Genomic DNA, 23485 nt, shown 5'->3' with positions numbered 1-23485 from the left:
AATTAATTAATTAAATTAATTAAAAGGTGAGTATTATCTTTACCTGAATTCCATTCTACAGGGGAGTGTGGTGGGCTGTTCCTGGCTGACAGCTCAGCTAATGTATTTTTGTAGTGTTTATTTATTCTATGATGTGATAATGATAAATGTGTATGTTTTTCAAAGTTTTCATTCAAGTCAGAAAATAGCTTTTTCTCTAGGGTATTTAGTTCTTTATCCTGATTTACGGTTCTTAGTTTTAAAAGTAAATTTCCTTTTTTCTTTTAATACATGGTTTTAGTATTAATCACATTAATTCACCAACTTTCAAATAGTTAAACATAAATTCACTAACATTTTTAGAATAAACTTCTATGTATTAATGGGTTAGAATTAGATTAGATTAGAATTAGATTCCTATTTTACTATGTAGATTGCAAAACTGCATACATTGTACTGATGTTCATAGATGTGTTTCTCTCTGTTTAGGTTGTGATTCCCATGGCTTTTGAATAGTTCTTTTTAGTTGTTAAGTGTTCGCAAATATGGATGTGATTTAAATTCTGAAAAATTCCAAGGGGGCCATTTGCCAATACTTTGGTCAGTTTGGGAAGGCAAAAGCAAAGAGTGAACATCTTAAACCATTTATTTTTTGTACAACATATACAAATACAGGTTTATTCTTCAAGTCAGCAGAGAGAAGATAGTCCAGGTGGAAAATTTTGAAATTATTCATTTTTCATGGTTTCCAAACATATAGAGACTGGCACATAGTGATGTTGCATTGTCAGAATACTTTGACATGCTTTAAGAGGCAAAGGAAGACAACTGTACAACTAAGTCATTCTGAAAGAGCCTATACATCTATTGGAGCAAAAATCTATTTACTGCTATTTATTTTTGTGTTTAATTTGCTAACTCTGCCAAATGTCTATCACTATTTAAGTTGCAAAACATTTATCACAGACAGGAAAAAAATGCCACCATTGGTACATTGAGTGGGCTACCCTAAAAGTAAACTGAGTTTAATAGTGGAATAATAACTGACAGTGATTAAAAACCAAATGCTAATTGAAGCATTCAAAGAGCTAGAGCAGAGCAGACAGTTCAGTTTCAGAAGCTGCAGACTCAGCCTTTCACTGAAATGTAAAGCTACCAGCAAGGTCTTCTTTTCTGAAAATAAACTATGAACGTAAGAGAAAGTGTTCCTGAAATATTTAGATATTTCCATGTTGAAGTCTTTAAATCTCGAAAACGTGATTTCTAGAAGCAGACAGCTTTCTAAAAGCAGCTATTAAGACACTTCACCTTGTATTCACCTAATATTTGTAGCAAGAAAAATAATGTGGCTACTTTAAAAAAAAAAAAAACAAAACTGAGATAGTACTTTTTAGTCTTCTAACTGCTAAAATTTGGGATCAGTAAGATAGAAACAAGAAGATGCAGGCAGGAGCTGGGACTGCCCACCTTTCGTCCCATGCCATAACAAACACCACTGCAAGCAGCACGTGCTGCACAGGGAGGATTTAAGAACTTGGTAGAAGAGTAGCAGTTCTGTAAATAGCACAGAATAAAATGCTTCTGTATTTTTGCCACTAGGCAATGGAACATGAGATTTCCACCGGTAAACTGTTCAATTCCTGCTACTGCTCAGAGACAGCGTGTTTCTGGAAGGTGTTGATTATTTACATTCCTTTCTTTCAAACTTCTTTATACTGGAAACTGCTTCCTGTAAATAGTTTGTAATGTAAAAATGAATGCATTTTCCTAATTGATGTCCACGCCCAGCCAGAAGCACAGAAAAGGACAAAGTTACTTTGTCAGTCTTGTCACAGCAGGGCGTGGACAAATATTCCTGCAGAAATAAAATCCATGGCTAAGCAGAATAAATTTCCTATTAGCATAATAACTTAGCACATGGAAGCTCTTTGAGTCTTCAGAAAAGTTAACCACCCCTCAGTTTAATGCTTCAGGTGGTGGTGTATTTTCACTATTAGGAAACTTGGACCCAACAAAAGGAAGGATATTGTTATTCTTTTCCAAATTCACCCCAAAGTGTACCATGTTTCACCAATGGAAGTTTACCTGGATATTTACCAATACATAAATTTGAAATTAAGTTATATGTGAATATTAGTGAAAATACTAAAACAGGGTAATTAGCCTTACACAATTCCAGATGTCTGCTTGTCTACAAAGTTAGGGTTTTGAAATAAAAAGCTAAATACTTTGCTTTTCTCTTTCACTGTGATAAACAGCAGCAAAAGCAGCTTTTGATGAGACTAATGAGGAAGATATTCATATTAATAAACTGCTCCCACAGCTAGAAATATTCTGTATTAGCAGAAACAGTAGACAATCTGCTGATTTTAGATTGCCACCAGACTTCAGGCTAGTGTTAGACCTGTGTTAATGTGACATGGCTGCTGTTGTCCCTTGATTCCCCAAGGTTGTTTTTAATTCTTTTTAAATCTGTGTCAGAAAAGCAGTAGTGGATGACAACACGGGTATAAGAACTTTGTATATTGAATCTAATAAATTAACAAGTGTGTGGTATTTAGGTGATGGTAAGAATTTTCAGTGCTGCTAAAGATTAAAAAAACCCAACCAACCACCACCAAAAAAAAAAAAAAAGTCAGACAGGTAAGGGCAAACTACAGGAACTTAAGTATTGCTTCTAAAATGCCACAGAAACATAAAAAGAAAAATTCTACTGTGTTAAAATAACAGAGAGAATGAAGCTAACATTTAAAAACCATTAGTTGAATTGTGCAGCAGGTTGATATAAGTATTTCCCAGTAATTCCAAAGTATTCCAAAGCAAACTGCATATAAAACTATGTGTAAATTGTCACTTTTAAACATTTTACTTGGGATCAGTCTTGCTTTATGCATGTGCAGGGTTCAAGCTGGTACTGATGAGTGAAGAGGCTGAGCTGGGAGGTGGTTGGGGGTGCTGTATCAGTTCAAAAGTTTGCTTTTGTAAAAGATAAGCAGTGGGAAGTGCATGGCCTCTGTGAGGATATGCCACTGTGAAATTTGACTTTTTTGTATGCCTGTAGATATTTTTCCTGAAAGCTGGAATGACCTCAAGAGGGCAGTTTTTTGCTTTGGTAATAGTTACTTTAGAGGCATTTTCTGTAGTGTATAGTGAAAGACTTCATAGTTTCTGGTGACAGAATGCAGGTTCTGTCTCCTTGTTTATATGACAGTTAATGACTTTTCTTTCTTCTATTTCATTTTCTAATTAATAGGGTGGCATTAGTCATCATGAGACTACTGCCTGTTACTTCTTTCTCTTGTTTAGGGATTGCTCTAGTGAGACAAAAACGTATGCAGAGCAATTTGTTCACCACTTCACATGGGAGATCAAAGCAATTGCTGATTCCAGCAGTTGTTTAATTTGTGCCCCTGTAACTTGGTATGGATTGTTTTAAGTAACTAAACACATTAGTAACTCCCATGGAAATTAAAAAAAAGACTAGCACAACTAACTTCCTTACATATCCAAAGATGAATTCAGCAAACATAAAACTTCACAGCAGTGTTTCTGTGTAAACAAAAATGTCAAGAGTTATAGCGTAAAAGTTCTTTATACTCTCTTTAACAGACAAGTAAAAAGACGTTTCTGACTGTATGGAAAAATGTATTTGAATTCAAAATTTTGAAATGTTAATTACATTTATCAATGCATTGTTTTGAATTTGGTCAGTTTTGGGTATTAAACATCTTGTGCTGAAAAGAAACAACCATAAAAGTTCAAACATATTTTCCTCTAAATCCAGAAAGAGGTAAAAATCTGCATTTTTTAAAAAGTAGTATATGATAAATATATTATACAATGGCATGTACTTTGGAACATGATAATAAATATTCTTTCTTTAAACACAAGCCTGGAAAACAAGAATTTATAAGAAGAAAATGTTGTCAAAGTCTCACTACCAGTTAGGTGTATTTAGCTATTGTACATTATTTTGTTAAAGTAGATAAACCATAAATAATTTTGACTGTTTTGTGTATATTCACCAAAGTGAAACAGATATGCAAATGAAGTTACAGTATATTTAAATCTCTTTACAATCACTTAACACAGTGTTTAACAGAAATCTTCACGTAAAAGTGCGTTATTTTAAAATAATACACATAAAAGAACACTCTGGTTCTCTGCCTTCAGTTTCCTTAGAGGCAACGAGCTAAAATTATCTTTTGTTTAAAAAGGGGAGGGTGATGACACATGTTTGTTTACAACATACAGTCCAAGAAAACTTCTCCATCTGCCTATGGAGAATCTGCAGATGTGAAGATACGGGAAGAGCAGAATCTTCCGATAGCTGACAGGCACCTTTCCAATCTACAGTATCCCATTTAGGATTCGCAGATTCTGGATGTTAATCCAGGAGCATTGCCTGGATTAGGCATCTGTAACACAGGGCACACAATTGGTGACCAGTTCAGTCCACAGCAGGATCCTTCAAAGGCACTGCAGAAGGATTCAGTCATGTAAATTCCAGTTTTAAAAGAGAACAAATGCAGAAGAGGGAACCTGACTGGGCTTTTCCCATAATTTACTTTGCTTTCCTCGAATTCTGATATAGTAGCCAAGAAATAAAGTATCAAATTTATCCCTTCATATTTTAAATACCTTGCAAATGAAAACATTACTTGAACTCAGTAGTATGACAGTGCATGCCAAATAATGCTTTAATAATTAGGTTTATGTGGAAAGAAAAAGGTAGTATTAAACTGGCCATAAGTGAGATGGGATTATTAACACTGAAAAAGATTTCTTGATTTGCAATGAGCTGTAACTTCCCAGTTGCTGTCTCAGTGCTGTAGTAGCACCGTGCGAATGTCTGGTTAGTGTACATTGCTGGACAAGTTGCACTTACTATCTCCTTATAAATGAGACAGTCTTATGTTGTGTGTTTCATTTGTTTGAAGTCAAGCAAGATGGAAGAAATTGAAGAGATACAGAAAGGGTAGTATAAATGTTTAAACATTTCTGGCAAAATTCCCACAGAGAGAAATTAACACCATAAAGTTGTTTTAGCTAAAAAGGAGATGGCCAGTCCTGATGATTTTGTTACCTGCATGTAACAAAAAATAGTAAAAGCTTTACTGGTCACTTCCATTTACTTTGGCCCAGAGCAAAAGAGTAACAGAATTAATCAATTAAGCATCATTACTCATTAAAATGCATACTATAAAATCAACCAGGATGCAGCATTTTAGTTTAGTGTTGTGGGTGGAACTCCAGTCTGATTCACTGGAGCAAATGCCGTAATAAAGGACTGGAGACCTTACTGCTGTCACTGTGCCTGTGCTCATTGTTGGGTAAGGCTTTTAAGGATCTTCCTGTCCCTTGTACCTCACCCTGGTTTAATCTTGGTTTTTTTTGGGGAAAAAAAAAAAAAAATCCTCTGTAAATCACATAAATGATTGCTCAGCGCTAGGATGGGTGTGTCGTACCTGACCAGACCGCAGGCAGTGGGGTGACTACTCCACAATGTCACTGAAGGTCAAGCCGCAGGCAGCCCTTTCGTCCTTGCTCTGGGGACTGTCTGACAACACCTGCAGCGGGGGCGACATGAACCCCCGATACTGCTTACTGGACTTGGTTAACTTCTTCAGCTCACTGGTAAAGGAGATGCCTTTTCTTTTGTCATCTCGTGCTGCCTGTGAAAAAAAAAAGAAGTGGTTTAACAGCTGCTTGTTAGCTGTGAAATACAGGATTAATATGAAAACACCTAACATATTGCTAAGCAAGCCTTCCTTTTGAAATTCAGTACGGCTGTGCTTTCACAGGCAAGCACATCCTACTCTTTGTTCTGAATAAATTAATTTAAAATTACGCCTTGTCAAAGATATGTTTGGCAAATTTGGTATAAACTTGTATAAAGAGATCTGCGCTTATAATACAGTTACTTTAAAGCAACAGGTGCTGTGGATTGGTGGTGTCTGCAGGAAGGCAGAACACAGCTCCTTCTCCCAGTAGGCATGTACTTCATTCCTACCATTTTCTGAAGCCTGAGATAAAGCAACAGAACAACTTTTTCACTGGGCAGGAATAAAGGGGACTTTATTCCAGTAGCTTTTAAGCTCTGCCCATTTGAATGGTCCTTTATTATGATAGAAAGTGTGGCATGCACAGCCAGAAGATTTTGAAAAACAGAAAGCTGGTGGCAGATAAAGGTTGTCCTGGATTTGCAGGCTGTGAGGGAGTCACATTGCTGGATGTAACTGCAGTTTTGCAAAGGAAAAAAAAGTAAGGGAGGTTCAGAGAAAAGAGGAATCTGCTTTTTGCTGTAGTCTGTCTTCCCCACCTGCCCTCATGCCAGTTGTGTCTCCCATTGAAAGCAGATTCCCATTAAGCTGATCACACCGTCTACAACACCTGCTACAAACTATCACATCTTTTACCTGAACCTGTTCTTTGAGCTTCAGGATAAATTTTCCTGCTCCCTTCCATTTGCTTTGGGCCTGAAACACACACTCTTGATCAGAGAGAATCCTCTGAGATGGTTTAGATGTTGAGGACTTTTTGTTTGTTGGCTCTTTTGTCACCTCTTCCAGGAGCACATAATCACTTGGATTTGGATTGCTCAAAATGCTGTAGGAGTATTTCGCTTTGCAAAGAGTCTGTTTAAAAGCAGAGAAAAAATAAGGCAAAAAAAAGAAGGCATTCCCTCAGATTCAGGTTACCAAACCTATTCCTCAGCTAGGAATACTGAGACCAAACCCCACCTTCTATTGTGTGAAGCCAGCCTCCACCCCACATGGAGAGGTGCAGCTCACCTGCTGTATGACGTCCTGAGCCGTGCTGAAGCGGGGAGCCTTGATGACAGTGCGTGGTTGCTCTGGGGAGACATCGTGTACCTGAACAAAGAAACTGTCATCCTCGGAGCTGATGGCCGCTTCTTCCTTTGCTTCTTGAAAGACATTCCTCTCGTTTAAATTCTACAGAGAAAATAAATGAGAGCCAAATTCATCTACTTCAGAGAGGTAACTAATAGCTGGTGGTCACAAAAGGTTTTGATCACGTGGAAATTGGAGACTCTGCTGTAGCTCCAGTCCCATTTTGTTAAATGCATTACAGGAGAGTTTTGACAAGCTACTGCTGCTAATAAATACCTGTGTTTCTACAATCAGTGTCTGAAATACCTTTCCTAGTAGAGGAATGGAGATGTATGCATAGTCACTTAAATCCTTTCTTTCCTTATGCACACAAAATTATGTTTTGTCATCTAACAGTGGCAGTAAGATGGGAGATGGTGGAAAGGGTTGTTTTCTCTCCTGTCCCTGCACTAAAGCCAAAAGTATTTAGAGAGTAAGAAGTTTGAGCAAACATTTTCCTGTGGTGTAGAGCAAGAGGAAGGATGCTTGTTTGTCCCTTTTCAGGCTCTATGACTACTGCAGATTTTAAGACAGAATTCCTCCCTGCACCTTCTCTCAGAGAATGCATTTCTTTCCAACACCTTGGAGCATAAGCTTGGATTCATAAACTGTAAACATGGGCTGTGTTTCACACCCTCCAGTGGACCCACTCCTTGTGTTTCCAATCAGATTTGCAGCTTCATTTCTAGTTCCAAGCTCTGAGGTGCTGCTATTTGCAGAAGGGCTCAAAAATACAGATAATGCTTTGGGGTACTTGCATCACAGGACAAAATTACAGCATAATTTTCACATGAGCTAAGACAGATTTTAACCCCTGTTCTCTAAAAGAATGGAGCTTGGCAGTGACACGTGGGGTGGTGTGCACTGATAAAGTCAGTGTTGCAGTCAATAGAGTTTGATAGGTTACTATTTCCACAAGCAAATTCCTGCCTTTTAACTTTTCGTAATTTTTTTCACCAAATGTTAGAAATAAAGGAAGACAAAATGTGGGCTTATGTAATTTAATCGTAATTTGTCAAATTGAAGCTTTATCCAAAGTTTTATCAGAATAATCAAAAATACATTTTTTTTCACTTTAAAGTATCTCAGAGGATCTCTATCATTTGTGTATGCAAAATCTGTGTACTAAGCAAGCATTTTTGTAGGTTGAACTGACCAAAGAAAGTGTGTCCAAAAATGAGATCACTAGGTGTCTTTCTCCTGCTTTTTCTGTCTCTCACAAGCCTGGCTAGTAGCATATTTTCAAGCTGTAGATGCTTTGCTCACACTTTAAACTGAAGTAACCAGTCCATTTTCCTCCTTTAAATTAAAAGAAATCATCTATTTAATTATTTTTTGTTATAATTAATAATTTAATTATCCTTTGTGATCCTGTTAAGACTTACTCTATCCTTTTAGACTTATTCTATTAAAATTATTTCTAATTTTTCTAGACAGACAAGAAGCTGCTGATATCCAAAACTATTGATAATGGTTGTCTGGAGTTCTGTTATCTATGATCCTTTGGTATTAACTATTATCTTTCTTTATATTAATTTCCTATCATGGCATAATGTAGATTTGCATTAAATTAGAACTCTCACTAAAAACTTGAGGTAGTGGCACTGAACTGGTGACTGAGTGATAACGATTAAACATCACACAGCTGATAGTAAAGCTGAGAGAGGTCCAGTTAGTGCCACACAGGTGCACGAAGTCTAATCGTCCTTGCTCACTCAAGAGTTATGTTTGTTTTTAAACAATGTACACAGCATTGACATTATTCACCAAGCAGTGAAACAAATACTGCACCCTTTTGTTTCCTGGTCCTAAGAGCTATTTTTAGCTATCTTTGTAAATAACAATTTATCTAAAACAGACTTACTTCCTCTCGGGTTTTAAAGATAATCCTTCCAACATATCCTTCTTCTGGGAACCAACTGTTCAAAAGCTGCACTAGCCCTTCTTCAGGACCAATCACTCTCTGGAATGGTGGTTTTCTGCATTCACTCTTTTCTTTAGATATAAAACTCTTCTCTTCCATCAGAAAATAGTCTGCAGCGCATGACTCGGTGCCTTTTATGGTAGCCAAGAGCTAAGACAGACCATAATAAACACACAACAATTAGAATGCTAAATATAAACACTGCATAATTAGTAGTTATAAATGAGGATGAATATGGAAGCTCTAAGAATCGATAACTGTTCTGACAGTGCAGGCAGGCTTTCTGATGTGCTATTTATTATTCAGATATTTTACTCCAGGGTAAGGTCCTGTTCTCTTTAGCGTAGCCAAGCAGTTCAACTATCCCAGACAAGGCAGTACTATTTAAGCTTATTTCTGTCCTGTTTGGCTGGCCAGACAATTTATTCATAATCCCAGGACAGTACAGTCTTTTCCCACTGCTAGAATAACAATCCCTGTTGAGTTAACTGGTTTTTCTACTCATGAACTTGGCCCTCTAACTTTTACTCTGTATTCCTGTGGTGCTCAAGTTCAAAGAATTCTGTAGAAATGTTTGCCCTTGTTGTAAGGACAGCTCACTGCCAATGTTGGGCAAAAAGATTGTTTTTCACATCTTCATATGCCCAAATATTAAAATACTGTTAGGGAATATATTCTAAAATGATAAACCATTTCACTGATTATATTCTGTGTTTGCAATTCCACAGCAATACATTTCTAACAGCACCTCCTTGCTGTGATGGACTCCAACGACCCTGCGTGAGAGAAATGCAGGGAGACTAATGTCCAGAACGATTTTACTGTGGATTCCTGCAGTTGGATCTGCAGTTCAGCAGGAAGCTTACCTGGTGGAGCAGCTGTGCAGCCGTGGTCCCTGCACTTACACTGAAAACAGTGAAAGGCTCCGGGCCTGGAACTCCATGAACCGTCACTTTGTAAGTCACAGCAGCTTTCCTTTCGCCCAGGCTAAACAACTGTTCAGACAACATTCAACAGGTTACTGAATGTTTATACACAGGCATGTAAAAGGTTGCTTAAAAGAAACTGTACATATAAATTGTAAGGACCTCGAGAGAGCAAAGCTATCAAGGTAGTACATGGCTCTTACACTACAGATCGAGGCATTTAAAAAAACACCAACAAACCCTCCAAAAGAGTCCACCCTACCTTGAAGCTGAAGAGAAAGAAGAAAAAGGAAGTTTTCCAGTGAAGGGCAGACTTTCATCACTCATTACACATTGTAGCTGAGCTCACACTATTTAGATTCAGCATACAGGGTGAAAATCTATAGCTTTCTTTTAACCTCCAAACCATTTATGTTCTTCCTTTCTGCCCTAGTAATTCACCAAGATAGATGTTTGGCATGTATTTACAGGAGGATAATATCAGCAACACATCTGCACACAGGAGCTCAGCAGCTTTTATCTAACACTTGAGTAGTCAGCATAATGATAATACAGAAGTTTAAAGTTGCCAAAACACGAGTAACCCATACAACGTAATATTAAGGACTATTAACAAAAAAAATCACATCCATCTATGCATGCATAAATACATACATACATATTTTTAGATGTGTGTATGTATACATATTTGTACATATAAAATATGTGCACACATATATAAGTATGTGTATTTATGGAAATACAGAGTCTTCATTTTCTTGTAATAAAATTCAATTTTATTCTCATTATTCCAAAGTTGTTGATAGTTTGCATCTTTCCTTTTTTTTTTTTTTTTTTGGTCCCAAATGCTTTGCATACAAATCATGCATAAAGGAATGCAGGAGGCAGCACTGGACCTTACTGCTCAACCACACTCCTCCAGCCCAGGGGTTCTTGTGCTATACCTAAATACACCAGAGAAGCCAGACTTTGAAAAGATTTACCCTCCCACAGTTTTAGCCAGGTGGATAACCTTACTTCCATCAAAGCCAAAAAGAAGTAGGCATCAGGTACTTCTGAACAATGTGCAGGTTTAAGGTCCAACATCTTTGAACAGTCTGGCTGTTATTATGACAAGAATACAGGTAATTCACATACACACACAAAAAATTAAATTACCATAGATGCAGGCACAGTGTTTCCAGAGGGACTTTCTTCCATTCTCCGACTGTTTATGAACAAACTGGAAATCTCTAATGTTTCATTGTGCAGGTTATGGAGCTGGACATGTCTGTAGCCTAAAGAGGAAAAATCCGTAAATATTTCACCACATTCTAGGACACAGGTCTCACAAATGGAAAACTCAAATTTGCTGTATTTATAGCTGCAATTTGCCAAACAGGATTTAAGGCACTGTAATAGCACTGCACTAACACTGTACAACAGCGTAACCCAAGTGCTATGAACTGCTGAGTGGCTCATGTTTTGCCATAATATTCAATATATTCATACATAAAATATCTAAATATTAGAATATGAATGAGACAAGATCAAATTATCACTGGGAAAATGCATGTCTGGTCAGATCTCCTCATACACCAACATAGACATTTGTATGATATTACAGTGACACAAAGCACACATGAAAGAGCTCCTGACAACATGGAAACTCCCTCTCCCAGGTGTCACAGAATTAATGATGTTTTCTCATCTCTCTTGCTGTCTTTCACCCTTCCTTCAATTCTCCTCCAGCCACAGCTGCGAGAAGTGCAATCCCCCTCTGCGCAGTGTTCACCCGTTACAGCAGTTTCTTGGGCGAAGGGCAAGGCAGGGAGTGAAACCACTCCATGCTTCTTAAGGGAGCAGCCAGTCTCCAGGTGAACATAACCTCAGAAGCACAGCTCAGGGTCAGAGCAGGTGTAAGATGCCCCTGTCTCCACAACACCACAGGATCAGACTTTTTACAGCTCACTGGGGCAGCTGCCGGCTCCCAAGGAGTCTATTACATCAGCACTGTACTGCCAGGACATGGTATGTAGTCTCATATTTGCTCCCTTCCTCCTCTAGAAAAATGCAACTAGCTGATTAAAAATATCCCTCTGGACAGATTCATTCCAGCAATCTGCTGGACCATTTTGGCACAGGGTGTCACTACAAACTGTACTGTACCTCTCTTTAGCGCTTTGAGGGGAATGATTCTCTGAGCTGTCACAGCTGAGCTGTTATTTTCAACAACGGCGAAGCGGAGAAAGACCAAATCCTCAAAGTGAACCCGGAAAAGGAACTGCTCATTCCACATGGGGTTGAGAGTATTGCGATGAATGGGCTTTGTCCGGAAGTGGCAGCTGTCCAGAGGCATCCCCAGCACATCAATCTCAATGCACGGACTGCCCGTGCTGTTGCTGGGACACACGTTCTGTCCAGACACGATCTGAAGCCGAGGAGTACACAGAGAAACCAATTAGTGGAGTGATTCTTTTGCTGTCATGATTCTGCTAAATATTGTTTAGCACACTCCTAAGAACAGTTTGTTAACGTGCTGATTTAATTACGACACTCCCCTACTTTTGTAATTGCCAGGGCAGTAATTTCAGAAGCAGAGCTGCCTTAACCCCACGCCTAGCACCACTGCTATGGCATCTTTCCTCTGAGAAAAACACACTATGCATCATGAGTGCAGCCATTCACGGCATCTGAAAGCTAATCCAGAAAGAATGTACCAGTAACATAGTCAAAAAGGACCACATTTTCTTCTCCATTACTCTGGGGTGATGACACTGACGTCTGGATTGCTTTGGCATACGCAACACAAGAATTAGGTGTCTAATTACCACATCTGGGACAATTCTGATTCTTATGAATCTCACTTTTCTGACACATTTCCTGGAAGGGATTAGCTTCTGAGAATACTTTTTTTTTGGCCGCAAATCCACAAATTATATATCTTATTATATAAATTGTAAAATTATTTTCTTAAAACATTCAGTACAGCTTTTCATAGTGGCATTTTTGTGTAGCTTCTCAAGCGTTCACAAATGTGTCAAACATCAAGGTACATGTGTCATTTTACACAGTTGTGTAGTCCCAAGCAAAATTCTTTCAGGACTGAGTTTCGATGAATATTGTGAAGGAAACAATGAAAGTAACTATGGATACAAGCCAGCCAATAACATAAAATAAAATAAAATAAAATAAAATAAAGACAAATCTTTTCTCCTTCCCCCTCCAATTTCTGTTAGTTATGCTGACCTTCAGAAGTAAAAGCAACAATTAAAGGTTCAATCTTTCCATTTAGAAGCATGACTGTAATGCTGGTTAAAGACTGTAGTTATGTGTTGTCTACTTCTATCTGTTTGGCTCTATGAAATTCCCTTTTAATGTACTTACTGTTAAGGAATATATAGCTGGCTCCTTATTATCAAAATCTCTTTCCAGTGGACAAAACTGCTGGTACATTGAACAATTTTTATCCCACAGAACTGGAGGTTTCAAAACATATCCACATCCACCATTAGCCTCAAACATTGCTGCATTAAGTTGCAGAGGAAGATCTGTGAAAGTAAAGCAGCCAAAACTGACAGAGAGCAATGGTACAATGGATAAACTTAACAGTGAAGACAAAGTCATATTTTAGGTATCTTTTTAAAAATTATTTTAGTTGTGTACTGTAATTTCATTCTTGATTTTCAGAGATAGCTGGAATTTATGTATCCAATTTATCCAATAATTATACAAAACTATGAGAGCAGTTCCTTCTTTTCTATCCCTTTCCACTGTCTTTATTGAACTGTAGGGCTTGCCTACACCATTTCTCTGAGAAGTTTCTAGGTGTGTGCCCTGAACTGCAGAATGAAAAAGCACTGACCGTGGAAAAGGTGAAGGAACACAAGACAGGATAGCAAAGAGTCCAAAAATGTTTTGATCAACATTAAACCAGCATCCATGGCAGCACTTTCAAGTTAAAAATAGTTCAGTATCCATTTATATTTGAAGTTATCAGAAAGGAGTAACAGTTTCTTGAACTGGGGAGAAAAAAATAACCTTCAACAATAAAATAAAAATGGAAGGTCTTGCTGTCCAGGCACTTCTGTGTTATAGCAGGATCTGCTGCATGGGCATAAAACTCTTGAACTCTGGGATGACTCCTCCCAAGGACCAGATTGTTGTGGTATGAACCTGCTTGTGCTGGGGTGCACAGACAACTAGATCCTCTCATGACAGCAGGGACAAGCAAGCACCAAATACAAATTCACAGTTTAAGGACTTATATCGCCTTTGAATGCATTAAAACGTGTTCATGCACCCATACCATCTGTTTGGTAGTTCAGAGCCACGAGCTGTACCCCGTGGAGCCAGAAGATGAGTGGATGGGGATTTGAGGAGTCGATGCGAGTGGCAGCAGGGTAGGTCCTCAGGAGCTGGCAGGTGGTGTGCTGGATCAGCTTCTGGGAGTAGCGCCTGCACAGCCGCTTGGCAGCGTTCTCGTTCAGGGAGGAGATGTGGTAGCACTTGGGCGTCCTGATGATGGCACTGAGAGAGGCTGGGGAGTTGTAAGGAGAGCAAGGATCTTCCCAGGTTTGCCGCATCACATCCAGAGGACCTGGAAGATAAACAGTACCCTCAAATTACAGCTGCAGGGCCAGAGACTTCAAAAAGTCAATGTTTTCTAGTTGGGTATGTGCTGTAATTACAGGCAGAAAAAGGTGGTTCTGGAAAATGACACTACTCAAGGTAAATGTCACATTCCTTCTTACAGAGGAAGAGCAATCAATGAGAGGAAACATAATGTTTAAGTACTCCAGTAATACCATGATTAGATGTGATAAATAAATAAATAAATATCTTGTTAGTGCCTGCCTAAATATAATAAAGGAATAAAATTCCCTTCTTCCCATTTATACATGAGGAAGGGAGGCAAGACTGAAAGCCATCTGTTAAGTCTCCAAACAGGCAATCTGCAGAGACTGTAAGACTTAGGGGACAAAGGCAGCAAAATAGTCACATACTTGAGAATCAGGTACCAGACTTCTTCATTTTTGGGATACTGGCCTCTGAAAGGAAATCTAACCTGTCTGCTGCAGCCGTGCCCTTGGGCTGCAAGAAATGCAACACTCCCTGAGCCAGAAAATGAGTTCAAGAAAGGGTACAATTCTAACTTTCTGTTTATGGCAATCACTTGAAAGGCAGGGGATCTGGGTCTCCAGAACCTTTTCTGTACTTTCTTTGTATTTCTTGACATCTGTTCATAGGCAGAAGCACAATTTCCCGGTTTACAAACTGAATCACCTGCAGAGTCTGATTTGCACAATTACACATTTGGACTTGGCTGAATTTTAGGCAACTAAGTCCTGCTTCAGGCAATAAAAATTCTTTTCTGGATCCAGCCCAACAGTCCTGCCTTCCATTTGTACTTTCAAAATATTAATTTATACTTTTTAAAGTATAAACTTTAGGATACATCACTTAAAATGTATGTTAGTTTTGAATTGTTTATGAGCTAGGGTCATCATATTTCTGACCAAGTAATCCTATTTTAACATTCCACACTCAACACTTCAGTTATAACAGTGTTACTCTAATAGCTGCTGCACTAACAGAAAACCATTCCAAAGTTCAACATCTTACACATTGCAAAGTATTTGATCTTTAACAACTTGGTCTGGTACATGTGTTGGATTACAGAGTCATTCCACATGACTGGTGAAAGAAGATGCTAACTTTACCTTTTCCAGATGCTTTGGCAAGAGCAGCTGACTCCCCAGGGCTCAGCCTGCCAGGATTGTTGCCAAAAATGGACTTCCTGCTTTTTCTTTCTTTTCCTCTGCTAGAGCCAGATGGGTTTAGAGTTGACAAGCCTGTTCCCATAAATGTTAAATAAATGAGCCAAAAAACATGACCAAGAGGGCATGACATTTTCCATCATATTTTACATTATTTTTGAAGGCATGAATACTCCTGTTATATAGTACACAGAACAAGCAGTGTATTTTTCTCCATATTTTAATTTTAACATCCTTACATATATAGATGCCTTTATATATGTATATATTATACACGATTTTATATATAATGTATGTATATATGTGTATATAATGTATATAAAAACTCATAAGAAGCAATACCATATATGGTTCTCTCTCTGTGATGTAACTTTTCTACATTTTACTTTTTGGGCTTGAGGAATGTAGTGACTTTCTCTCAAATTACCAAATGGTCCTAATCGATACTAAAAAAATCTGCAGTAACAGTCCCATGTATTCATCCTTAGAATAATTTTTAAAAAATAAAAATATTTTCTATAGAAGCAATAAATCTAAACAGTAGTGAATATCATGGAATTCATCTGGGATAGGATACCTACATAATTAAATAAATGCAAGACTATGATTCAAAGATACAAATGAAAAAGTCCAAATGCTGTTGATAGAAGACTTAACTTCAAGATGTTTTCAGAGTTATCTTCTTCTGTTTATTAGTATTTCAATGTTGGGAAAGACAGGTGTGCAAAATCCATTACACATTCATTGGCCAATATGTACTAGAAGTGGATCTGGAAAGCTATAGTATAGCTATTATTCAAACTTGTGCATTCTAGAAACACAATCATTAAAATCACAGCCTAAATCCCTGTGAAGTAAACAGACTCAATCCCATTCAAGTTTAGTTTCTTTGTGTTGACTTGGAGAGAGCACAGGACAGACAAAATCAAAGTAAGCCAAAGTCAAAATGCACAATAGTTATTCTGCCCACAGCAGTGAGGTGTGGGATGGTCTCAGAGACCCAAGATGTATTTGTGATATAGAATATAACAGAGCAAACACTGTTATTTGCCTAACTGTGACTCCTAAAACATTCCTCATTAATTCACATCAATTCACACCTCTCTAAAGACAGTTCAAATAGTAAATCACAGAGGATACACTGGTTCCTCTTCTGCTGAAGTCTGGCCACAGCTGTAAATTTTCAGCTCTCAATCTTTATGGCATGTATAACATGTACTTAGTAAAAATATGCAGATAGTTTCAATGAAACTGCTTGGATTAGTAAAACTTAGGATATATAAAATGTTTTCAGCATTGGAGATGTATTGTCTCTTTGGGCCAAAGCATACACATAAACCACAGAAGATGGTAGAAACTGAGATGAAGGAATATGAACTGACTAGAAGAATGAAGAGTTATGAACTGTGTGCTTCCAACACTATTTAATCTCAGTTTTCAAGGGATCAAATGGATTTGGCAAGGAAGATCCAGGTTTCAAAATCTTGTTGTGGAGGCAGTCACTGAGGAAAGAAGCTAACCTCATAAATCACCAGAGTGCAGTGCAAAACCAGGGCTGACAGAACCCAACGTGATGGCCACAGGGTGAGCTGCAGTTGGGAGTTTCCTTTCAGTCTTTCCCATGGCCATGCTCTGCATGTGACACATCTCTTCCCAGAGGCAAACTCCATTTTGCACTCCAATTTAAACCTGACTCCAAAATACAGCTTCACTTCATTGTAGAATCATAAATTTGCACAATAATGGAGGTTGACAAGGATATGGAAGTAATCTGGTCCACCTCCCTGGTCAAAGTAAGACCAGGTTAGATCCCACCATACTGTACACAGATCCTACTATAACACCATGACAGATGGAATGTTTTGTATTTCTCCACAACCCCTGTGCTATGTTCTTTGACTTACAGAGGTTAGTGCCTGTCTCTCATGTTAGATATAGGCACACTGCTTTACTGCTTTTAGATTTTTTAATCCAGATGACTGCAAACTTCCCTGCCCTTCTTATTCTAATCACACAGACATAACAGGTTAAATTGTAATTCCCACCTTTTCACCACATATTTCAGACCAACAGACAGTCTCTACAGGTTTGCAGATCTTGAAAAAGATTTTACAGCATTTTTGTATGTATATAGGGTGCCCCTTTTCATACTCACTTTAATTTCTTGAAAAGTGATACTATAGGGGCAGATGGTCTGATACAATGGAGATGCTGCCTGAATTTCATGCCAGTTGGCTCAGGTGACTCCCTGCTCTCCCTACTTGATTGTGCAAATTCTGTTTTTATGTACTCAGTTTCTGTACTCATTGTGGAAGGATCCTCAGCACTAAGGCAATGAGCCATGTGCCAGTGGGTTACAGCAGTACTGTGTTCAGGTGTGCTTCACTGCCCTCATCGTGAGAGACCCCAGAGAACAGACCTTCACCCCCTCAGATAATGGTATGATGACATCCAACACACTGTAACGGTCAGAAAGCATGGAAACAACAAGAGCTGTGGTGGGTTCCTTGTTAACACAGATTTTATAAGCAAGAAATGTTATTTTCTCCACGTGATAAATTCTGTTTTGGCCAGGGAATGCTTAGGGAAGTCTGTGTTACTCAGTAGGCTAGGATAAGTGAACATAATGGTCCTTGTCCTTTTTTATAGTCACAAATCGGTGATTAACATCCAGGGACATAGGCAAGTGTAAACACAGAATAAAAATATATGAAGACAGAAGAAATAAAATATTTACACCATTGATTAGACACTGACATGAATTCTGCAGTCCCTATTTCCAAAAGTCTTGCCTTTTCTGAGTTGGTTAGGAATGCAGTCAATAGAGCTGCATAGTCATGGATCTACCAGCCCTGTTTCCATCATTAATGGACACTGTTGGGGTGGCACTGCACCGTGTCTGTGCCCTCTGGATGAGCAGAGGAATCCAATCAGTGGTACCGTGGTCATGAAAGTCTACATTACTCACAGAGCAGGCAGTATTTGCCTCAAAGGAGACAAATACTGTTGGAAAAGTAATTTCTACAGCTTCATGCGTTCATCTGTGAAAAGAGTTCATTTTCTTACTTGTTCTATTCATGACCCCTTTCAAGCAAGAGGAAGAAATCTGATAGGGAAAGCAGGTATTTTGTTTATAAACAAAATTACAAAATTACATTAAAAATGAAATATTTCAAAGTTTTCTTAGAACATCAGAACTTTTTTGTGTGACAAAATGCTTGGAACAACTCAAACTATCTCTATTTAATCTTAAATATCTTTCTTTAAAAGAAAATATTTCATTTGAAAGATATCTCATTGCAGATTTCATTAAAAAGAGTATCAGATTTGAATTTTTAGAAGTCATTATTTTTACAAGTGACACCTACAATTCTTAAAGTTACAGAGGATTATCAAAGAATGTCTGTCCATTTTTCAGCATGTTTATCTTGCCTATTTGACACTATTTTATGTTTGGTTAGCTTCTCTAATCTGATTATAGTTCTGTTTGTATAAGATCATGATTTGGCAGAATTGCTAACTTTTCCGCAGAGAACCATGCCACTAAAAAGCAGATTTTTCATTCAAAACATTAAACACATCAATAAACAATAAATTCTCAATTTAAAAGTGTTTATGTACACAGTATGAGCCAAAATATACCCAACCTCACATTTCAGTACTGAACAAGTAACTATCGGTGATCTCTTCAGTTACTCCCCCTCCTTTTCTCTGCAAACATTATTCTTCCTACTGTACAGAAGAAGACACTCCTATTTCCTTAACTCCTTCCATGAAGATTGTGTGTGAGTGAGCAATCAGCTGTTCTCAGCCACCCCACGAAAAGGCTCTTCTCCTGTCCCCTTAGGGAAGAACAGATGATGCAGTGTAGGCAAAGGTAAAACTCTAAACTGAGGTCGTTTAAAGAAATGTGACACGCTGTTCCTTCAAGGTCTTAAGGATATTTTCCTTCCTAGTTCAGTAGGTCCTTACATGGAAACTCAGAGCTCTTAAGATGAAGCTTTCTGTCATCTGGCGTTTGGCCCTGAAACAGTTGTCTAAGTTGTGAAGACTGGCAAATTTCACTTTTGTAAACATTTTAATATGACAAACAGTATCTAGGCACATAATTTATGAATACTACTTCTCAGCCAGGAGCTGTTATTATGAAGGCTACCAAATCATCAAGAACGACTACTTCAAACTAATTCAAAACATAAACATAATGTCTCCAAGAATGAGAAAGCTTAGAGCAATAAAACAGGGCAGTGTACTCACCAGGGAACTTTACAGCTTGACAGTAAATGACAAGATCTGACAGCTCTGGGGCTATTTGTCTGCTTTCCTTCTTATTTTGCGGAAGATAGAATTCTTCACCCAGCTCCATGTCGTAAACCTGAGTGACAATTCCAAGAACATAATAATAACATTACTGAACGTGGAAGAACTCTAGCATATCTTACTTACGTCTTTAAAATATTTTATCTCTTTCTCCCTACGTGGTTCGTGTCTTCACCTAACACAACTCCCTCCTGTGTGCACATCTACGCAGCAACACATGTTACTGGTTCTGCAGTAGTGTGCAAAGGCCTTAATCACAGTCAGTTCTACAAACATTTAGACAAAACATATCCATGTTCAGGAGAAACTGCAATTTATTAAACAGAAATGCACTGGTTCCATTGTCAGATGATTTAATAAGAGGTACTGTGGCTCTCTGATATCATACTGTGGTATTTTAAAGTTATTTTGATACACAAAGATGCTGAAGATTCAGACGAAACCTTCAGTTCCATCGATATTAATGGAAATTAAATATCTAAATAAGCTCCTGGATCTCGTTTCAATGAAGGTTTCCTTGAGACCAACAACAGTTAAACTTTCAGCCAAACAGCCTCTATATACAATAACATCAGGACTTCTCTTGAACAGTATGTTGAGCATTTGTGTCTTTCCATACTTTCTTCCTTAAATCACATTTTTCCTTCCATATTTGTCTTCCTTAAAGCACATTTGTCATATAATGTCTCATTTACCTAAACTGTCCAAACCCTTTTGAAGCTGGTAATATATCAAAGTGTGGTTGGGAAGAAGGGGAGAAAAAGCAGAACTACCTTTCCTTTATTACTGTATGTGGCACAATCAGCCTTCTTTAGTCGTTTGGCAGTCTCTTCATTGTATTCAAACTGCAGTTTATCACTTGACAATTTATTCTCAGGTCGGTCTTCAAGAATGTTATCTAAAAAGTAATGGGATTTTAATAAACATAAAGCCAAACAATTTCAACTGGAAATTTATTTTGAATTAACAATATTTGTGGACAGTGCTGTGAATCTTATATGAATAACCAGATGCTAAAATAATGCATTAGCTGGTCAAAGCATCATCTTCTAGTAGTAACCTTCTACCTCAAAAATTTAATGCTTGGCTCTGGTTAATACATTGGACTTCCTTTAAAGGCAATCCTTTAGTGTTCAACAGATCCTTAAAACCAAACAATCTGATGAATTAAGTTTGCCATCTGAAAACGACTGGAAGTTCTGAATGACAAAAAATGTCCAAACACAATTAACTACATTAAACATGTACACGCTTTTGTACAGTAGGTTTTGGCTTTCCTCTCCTTACTTTCACTGTGCACAAATATTTTTTCCATCTATAGAAATACCTCTTCAAAGCTACATGTTTATCAAATAATAATATACCTAATAATTTGGTCTTTGTGGACCAAAATATTGCAATTGTCACAAAAGGAATGGTTTTATTTTATTCCTGATATTCCTGATGCTTTGACCATAATCTTTTTATGCATAACCAGTGTTGCTCATGCAGCCTTCTAACAGCTCCTGACCAGTTAACAATGCCATCTAAAAACATCTGATTGCATTTACAATATGAAATAAAAACCACACATTCACACTGTCACATTGAACAGGCTGAAGATGCAATGCTGATTTCATGCAGTTAAAATGCTCAACCAAATGGCTTTTACCTTCCTGGCTGTTAGGAGCAGGAGAAGCATTAAGGACATCAGCTACAGGGAAACGAGTCAGAGAGGGAATAAGAGTAAAGGAAATTAAGATTTACAGCCAGAAAAATGAAAATTTAGTGTCAGTTGTAAAACTATTAGCCTTACTCAAAAAATAAATCAGTAAGAAAAATAAAACTGAATCTCTTTTAGAAAGTTTACAGACCATTACTTTGATTAGTTTTGCCAAAATATTAACATAATTAATGACCCCAAAAAATTATTATTGTAATAAAGTAGTAAACCATGATGCAGATTTCTTCATATATTGGAACATGTGAATGTTTCTTGCTAGCTTCAAGTTTCTCAAACATTCTCTTAACTAGAACATTGCTCAAAAGTCACTTACTGCAGTTATTTTGCAATATTTTCTTCACAAGCATGTTAGCAAAGATCTAAGTTTTCACAGCAATTTAATCTTCACTATCTCCACTCTGTCCCACACAGAGTATTCTCAAGTAGCCAGTTAGGTCAGCTTTCTAGCAAAACACAACTGAAGGCAGCACTTGCATCAAACTTATAAATTTTCATATTGGCATTAAATAATACTGCTATTCCACAAGCAGTGTCAGGTTCTGAACTGCATTCATTAATTTTGTGACTATTTTTTAAATAGTAAGTAATGTAAATAAGAGACAATCTGGGACGAAGTCCTGTGCTGCAGGACATGCTCAACCCTTACGTTTTCTCTGAACATGGCACTTAGAACTTAAACACCTCCCCACTAGACTTAAAGGTTCAGTGAGTGAAGTATATCACTGTTTACTCAGAACAGCCCCAATTCTGTCAGACCAACTGTCCACCTAGCTGAGCATTCTCTGACAGTGGCAACAGGAGATACCATTCAAAGAGAGCAACCGGCTCCACTTCCCGAGTACCACCCCAACATGCACGATTGCTGAACATTAGAGATGTTGCACTAAATATTCCTAACTACAACATTTTCTTATAAATATGTCCATGAATTTCTCCAATCATTTTTTTCAACATGCTGATGCCATTTGGCTCTGCAATTTCCCATGGCAGCATATTCCAGAAGTTTACTACCAGCTGCACAAATAAATATTTTACCTGTTTTAGACTGATCTGCCACTTGTTTTACTGACTACCTCCTAGATCTAATGAGTAACAGTTCTGTACTCCCCTTATCCATCACTTTACGATTTAGTAAATCTGCTTTCTATTCATTTTCTCAGTCCCCTTCTCTACCAGCTGGAGAATTCCAGCCTTCTCAGACTCGTGCAAGGCCACCACTGCACTTGCTTTACTTTTTTTGGCTGCCCGTCTCTCTAACTTCTTTAACCCCATCATATCCTTCTTGAAATCTAGAGGCAAAAACTGGACAGAACTCAAGTTATAACATATTAAGGTTTTATACACAAGCCAAAAGATGTTTTGTTTTCAGCACTGTCCCTGATCATCTCCATCTTTTTGGCTGTCACTGAACACCAAGATGAGCATTTCAGAGAACTTCCAGTATTTCCATGATTTCTGAAACTGATACTGCCATCGTTGATCTTAGAATTAGAATCATATAAACAAGGTTTAAAGGTTTCGCCTCAAATATCCTTACGTTTATCTACACCGAAGCACATCTGCAACTTTTTGTCCCCTTGGTCAGTTTTGTGACTCATTTACAGAGTTTAACAATGGTGCAGGGTTTAACTACCCAAAGAGCTTGGTTTCACTTGTACCATCCCTGCTGTCTTGCTGGGTAAACACACAGTGATCTACCTTGATATATTCTCTGAAAATTACTATTTAAAAAAAGCAAGTAACCCATTTAGATGCATTCAGCTTATTCAATCTGTACATGGAAGTTCTGACAAATATCCTTTGACAAAACTTGAGAGGATTAAATATTTTTTGACATTTTCTGATTCCAACTGTTTTCTCTACCTGAATCAACCAGTCCCACAGAAAAAGAAGCAAAAAGAAAAAAGGCATGACTTCAGCTCAGCTGCCTCAGCAGGGCACATTCTGTACTCATCTGTACT

The 23485-nt window shown here is 37.8% G+C and overlaps 1 protein-coding gene across 7 annotated transcripts in view; it reads right to left on the bottom strand.

The window, feature by feature from the left end:
- Positions 1-396: 396 nt before the first annotated feature.
- PLCE1 (phospholipase C epsilon 1) overlaps positions 397-23485 on the bottom strand; it is a 151322-nt gene continuing 128233 nt past the window's right edge. For 2 of the 7 annotated variants that reach the window (XM_050305833.1, XM_050305834.1), the window contains exons 22-35: positions 21453-21494; positions 20575-20699; positions 19739-19856; positions 15425-15556; positions 14011-14301; positions 13089-13252; positions 11871-12132; positions 10881-10999; positions 9663-9791; positions 8737-8946; positions 6774-6935; positions 6399-6617; positions 5448-5654; positions 397-4458 (exon numbers count right to left, since the gene is read on the bottom strand). In XM_050305833.1, coding sequence (XP_050161790.1) covers positions 5475-5654; positions 6399-6617; positions 6774-6935; positions 8737-8946; positions 9663-9791; positions 10881-10999; positions 11871-12132; positions 13089-13252; positions 14011-14301; positions 15425-15556; positions 19739-19856; positions 20575-20699; positions 21453-21494 — 2153 coding nt within the window. In that variant the 3' untranslated portion in view covers positions 397-4458; positions 5448-5474. The remainder of the gene's footprint in view (positions 4459-5447; positions 5655-6398; positions 6618-6773; positions 6936-8736; positions 8947-9662; positions 9792-10880; positions 11000-11870; positions 12133-13088; positions 13253-14010; positions 14302-15424; positions 15557-19738; positions 19857-20574; positions 20700-21452; positions 21495-23485) is intronic. The other 5 variants (XM_050305838.1, XM_050305837.1, XM_050305832.1 and 2 more) reach the window with 5 other exon arrangements.

The sequence above is a fragment of the Myiozetetes cayanensis genome, unplaced genomic scaffold (assembly GCF_022539395.1).
Source record: "Myiozetetes cayanensis isolate MyiCay16 unplaced genomic scaffold, myiCay2020 scf10, whole genome shotgun sequence".
NCBI classification, from domain to species: domain Eukaryota; kingdom Metazoa; phylum Chordata; class Aves; order Passeriformes; family Tyrannidae; genus Myiozetetes; species Myiozetetes cayanensis.
This window is presented reverse-complemented; position numbering and strand designations above follow the sequence as displayed.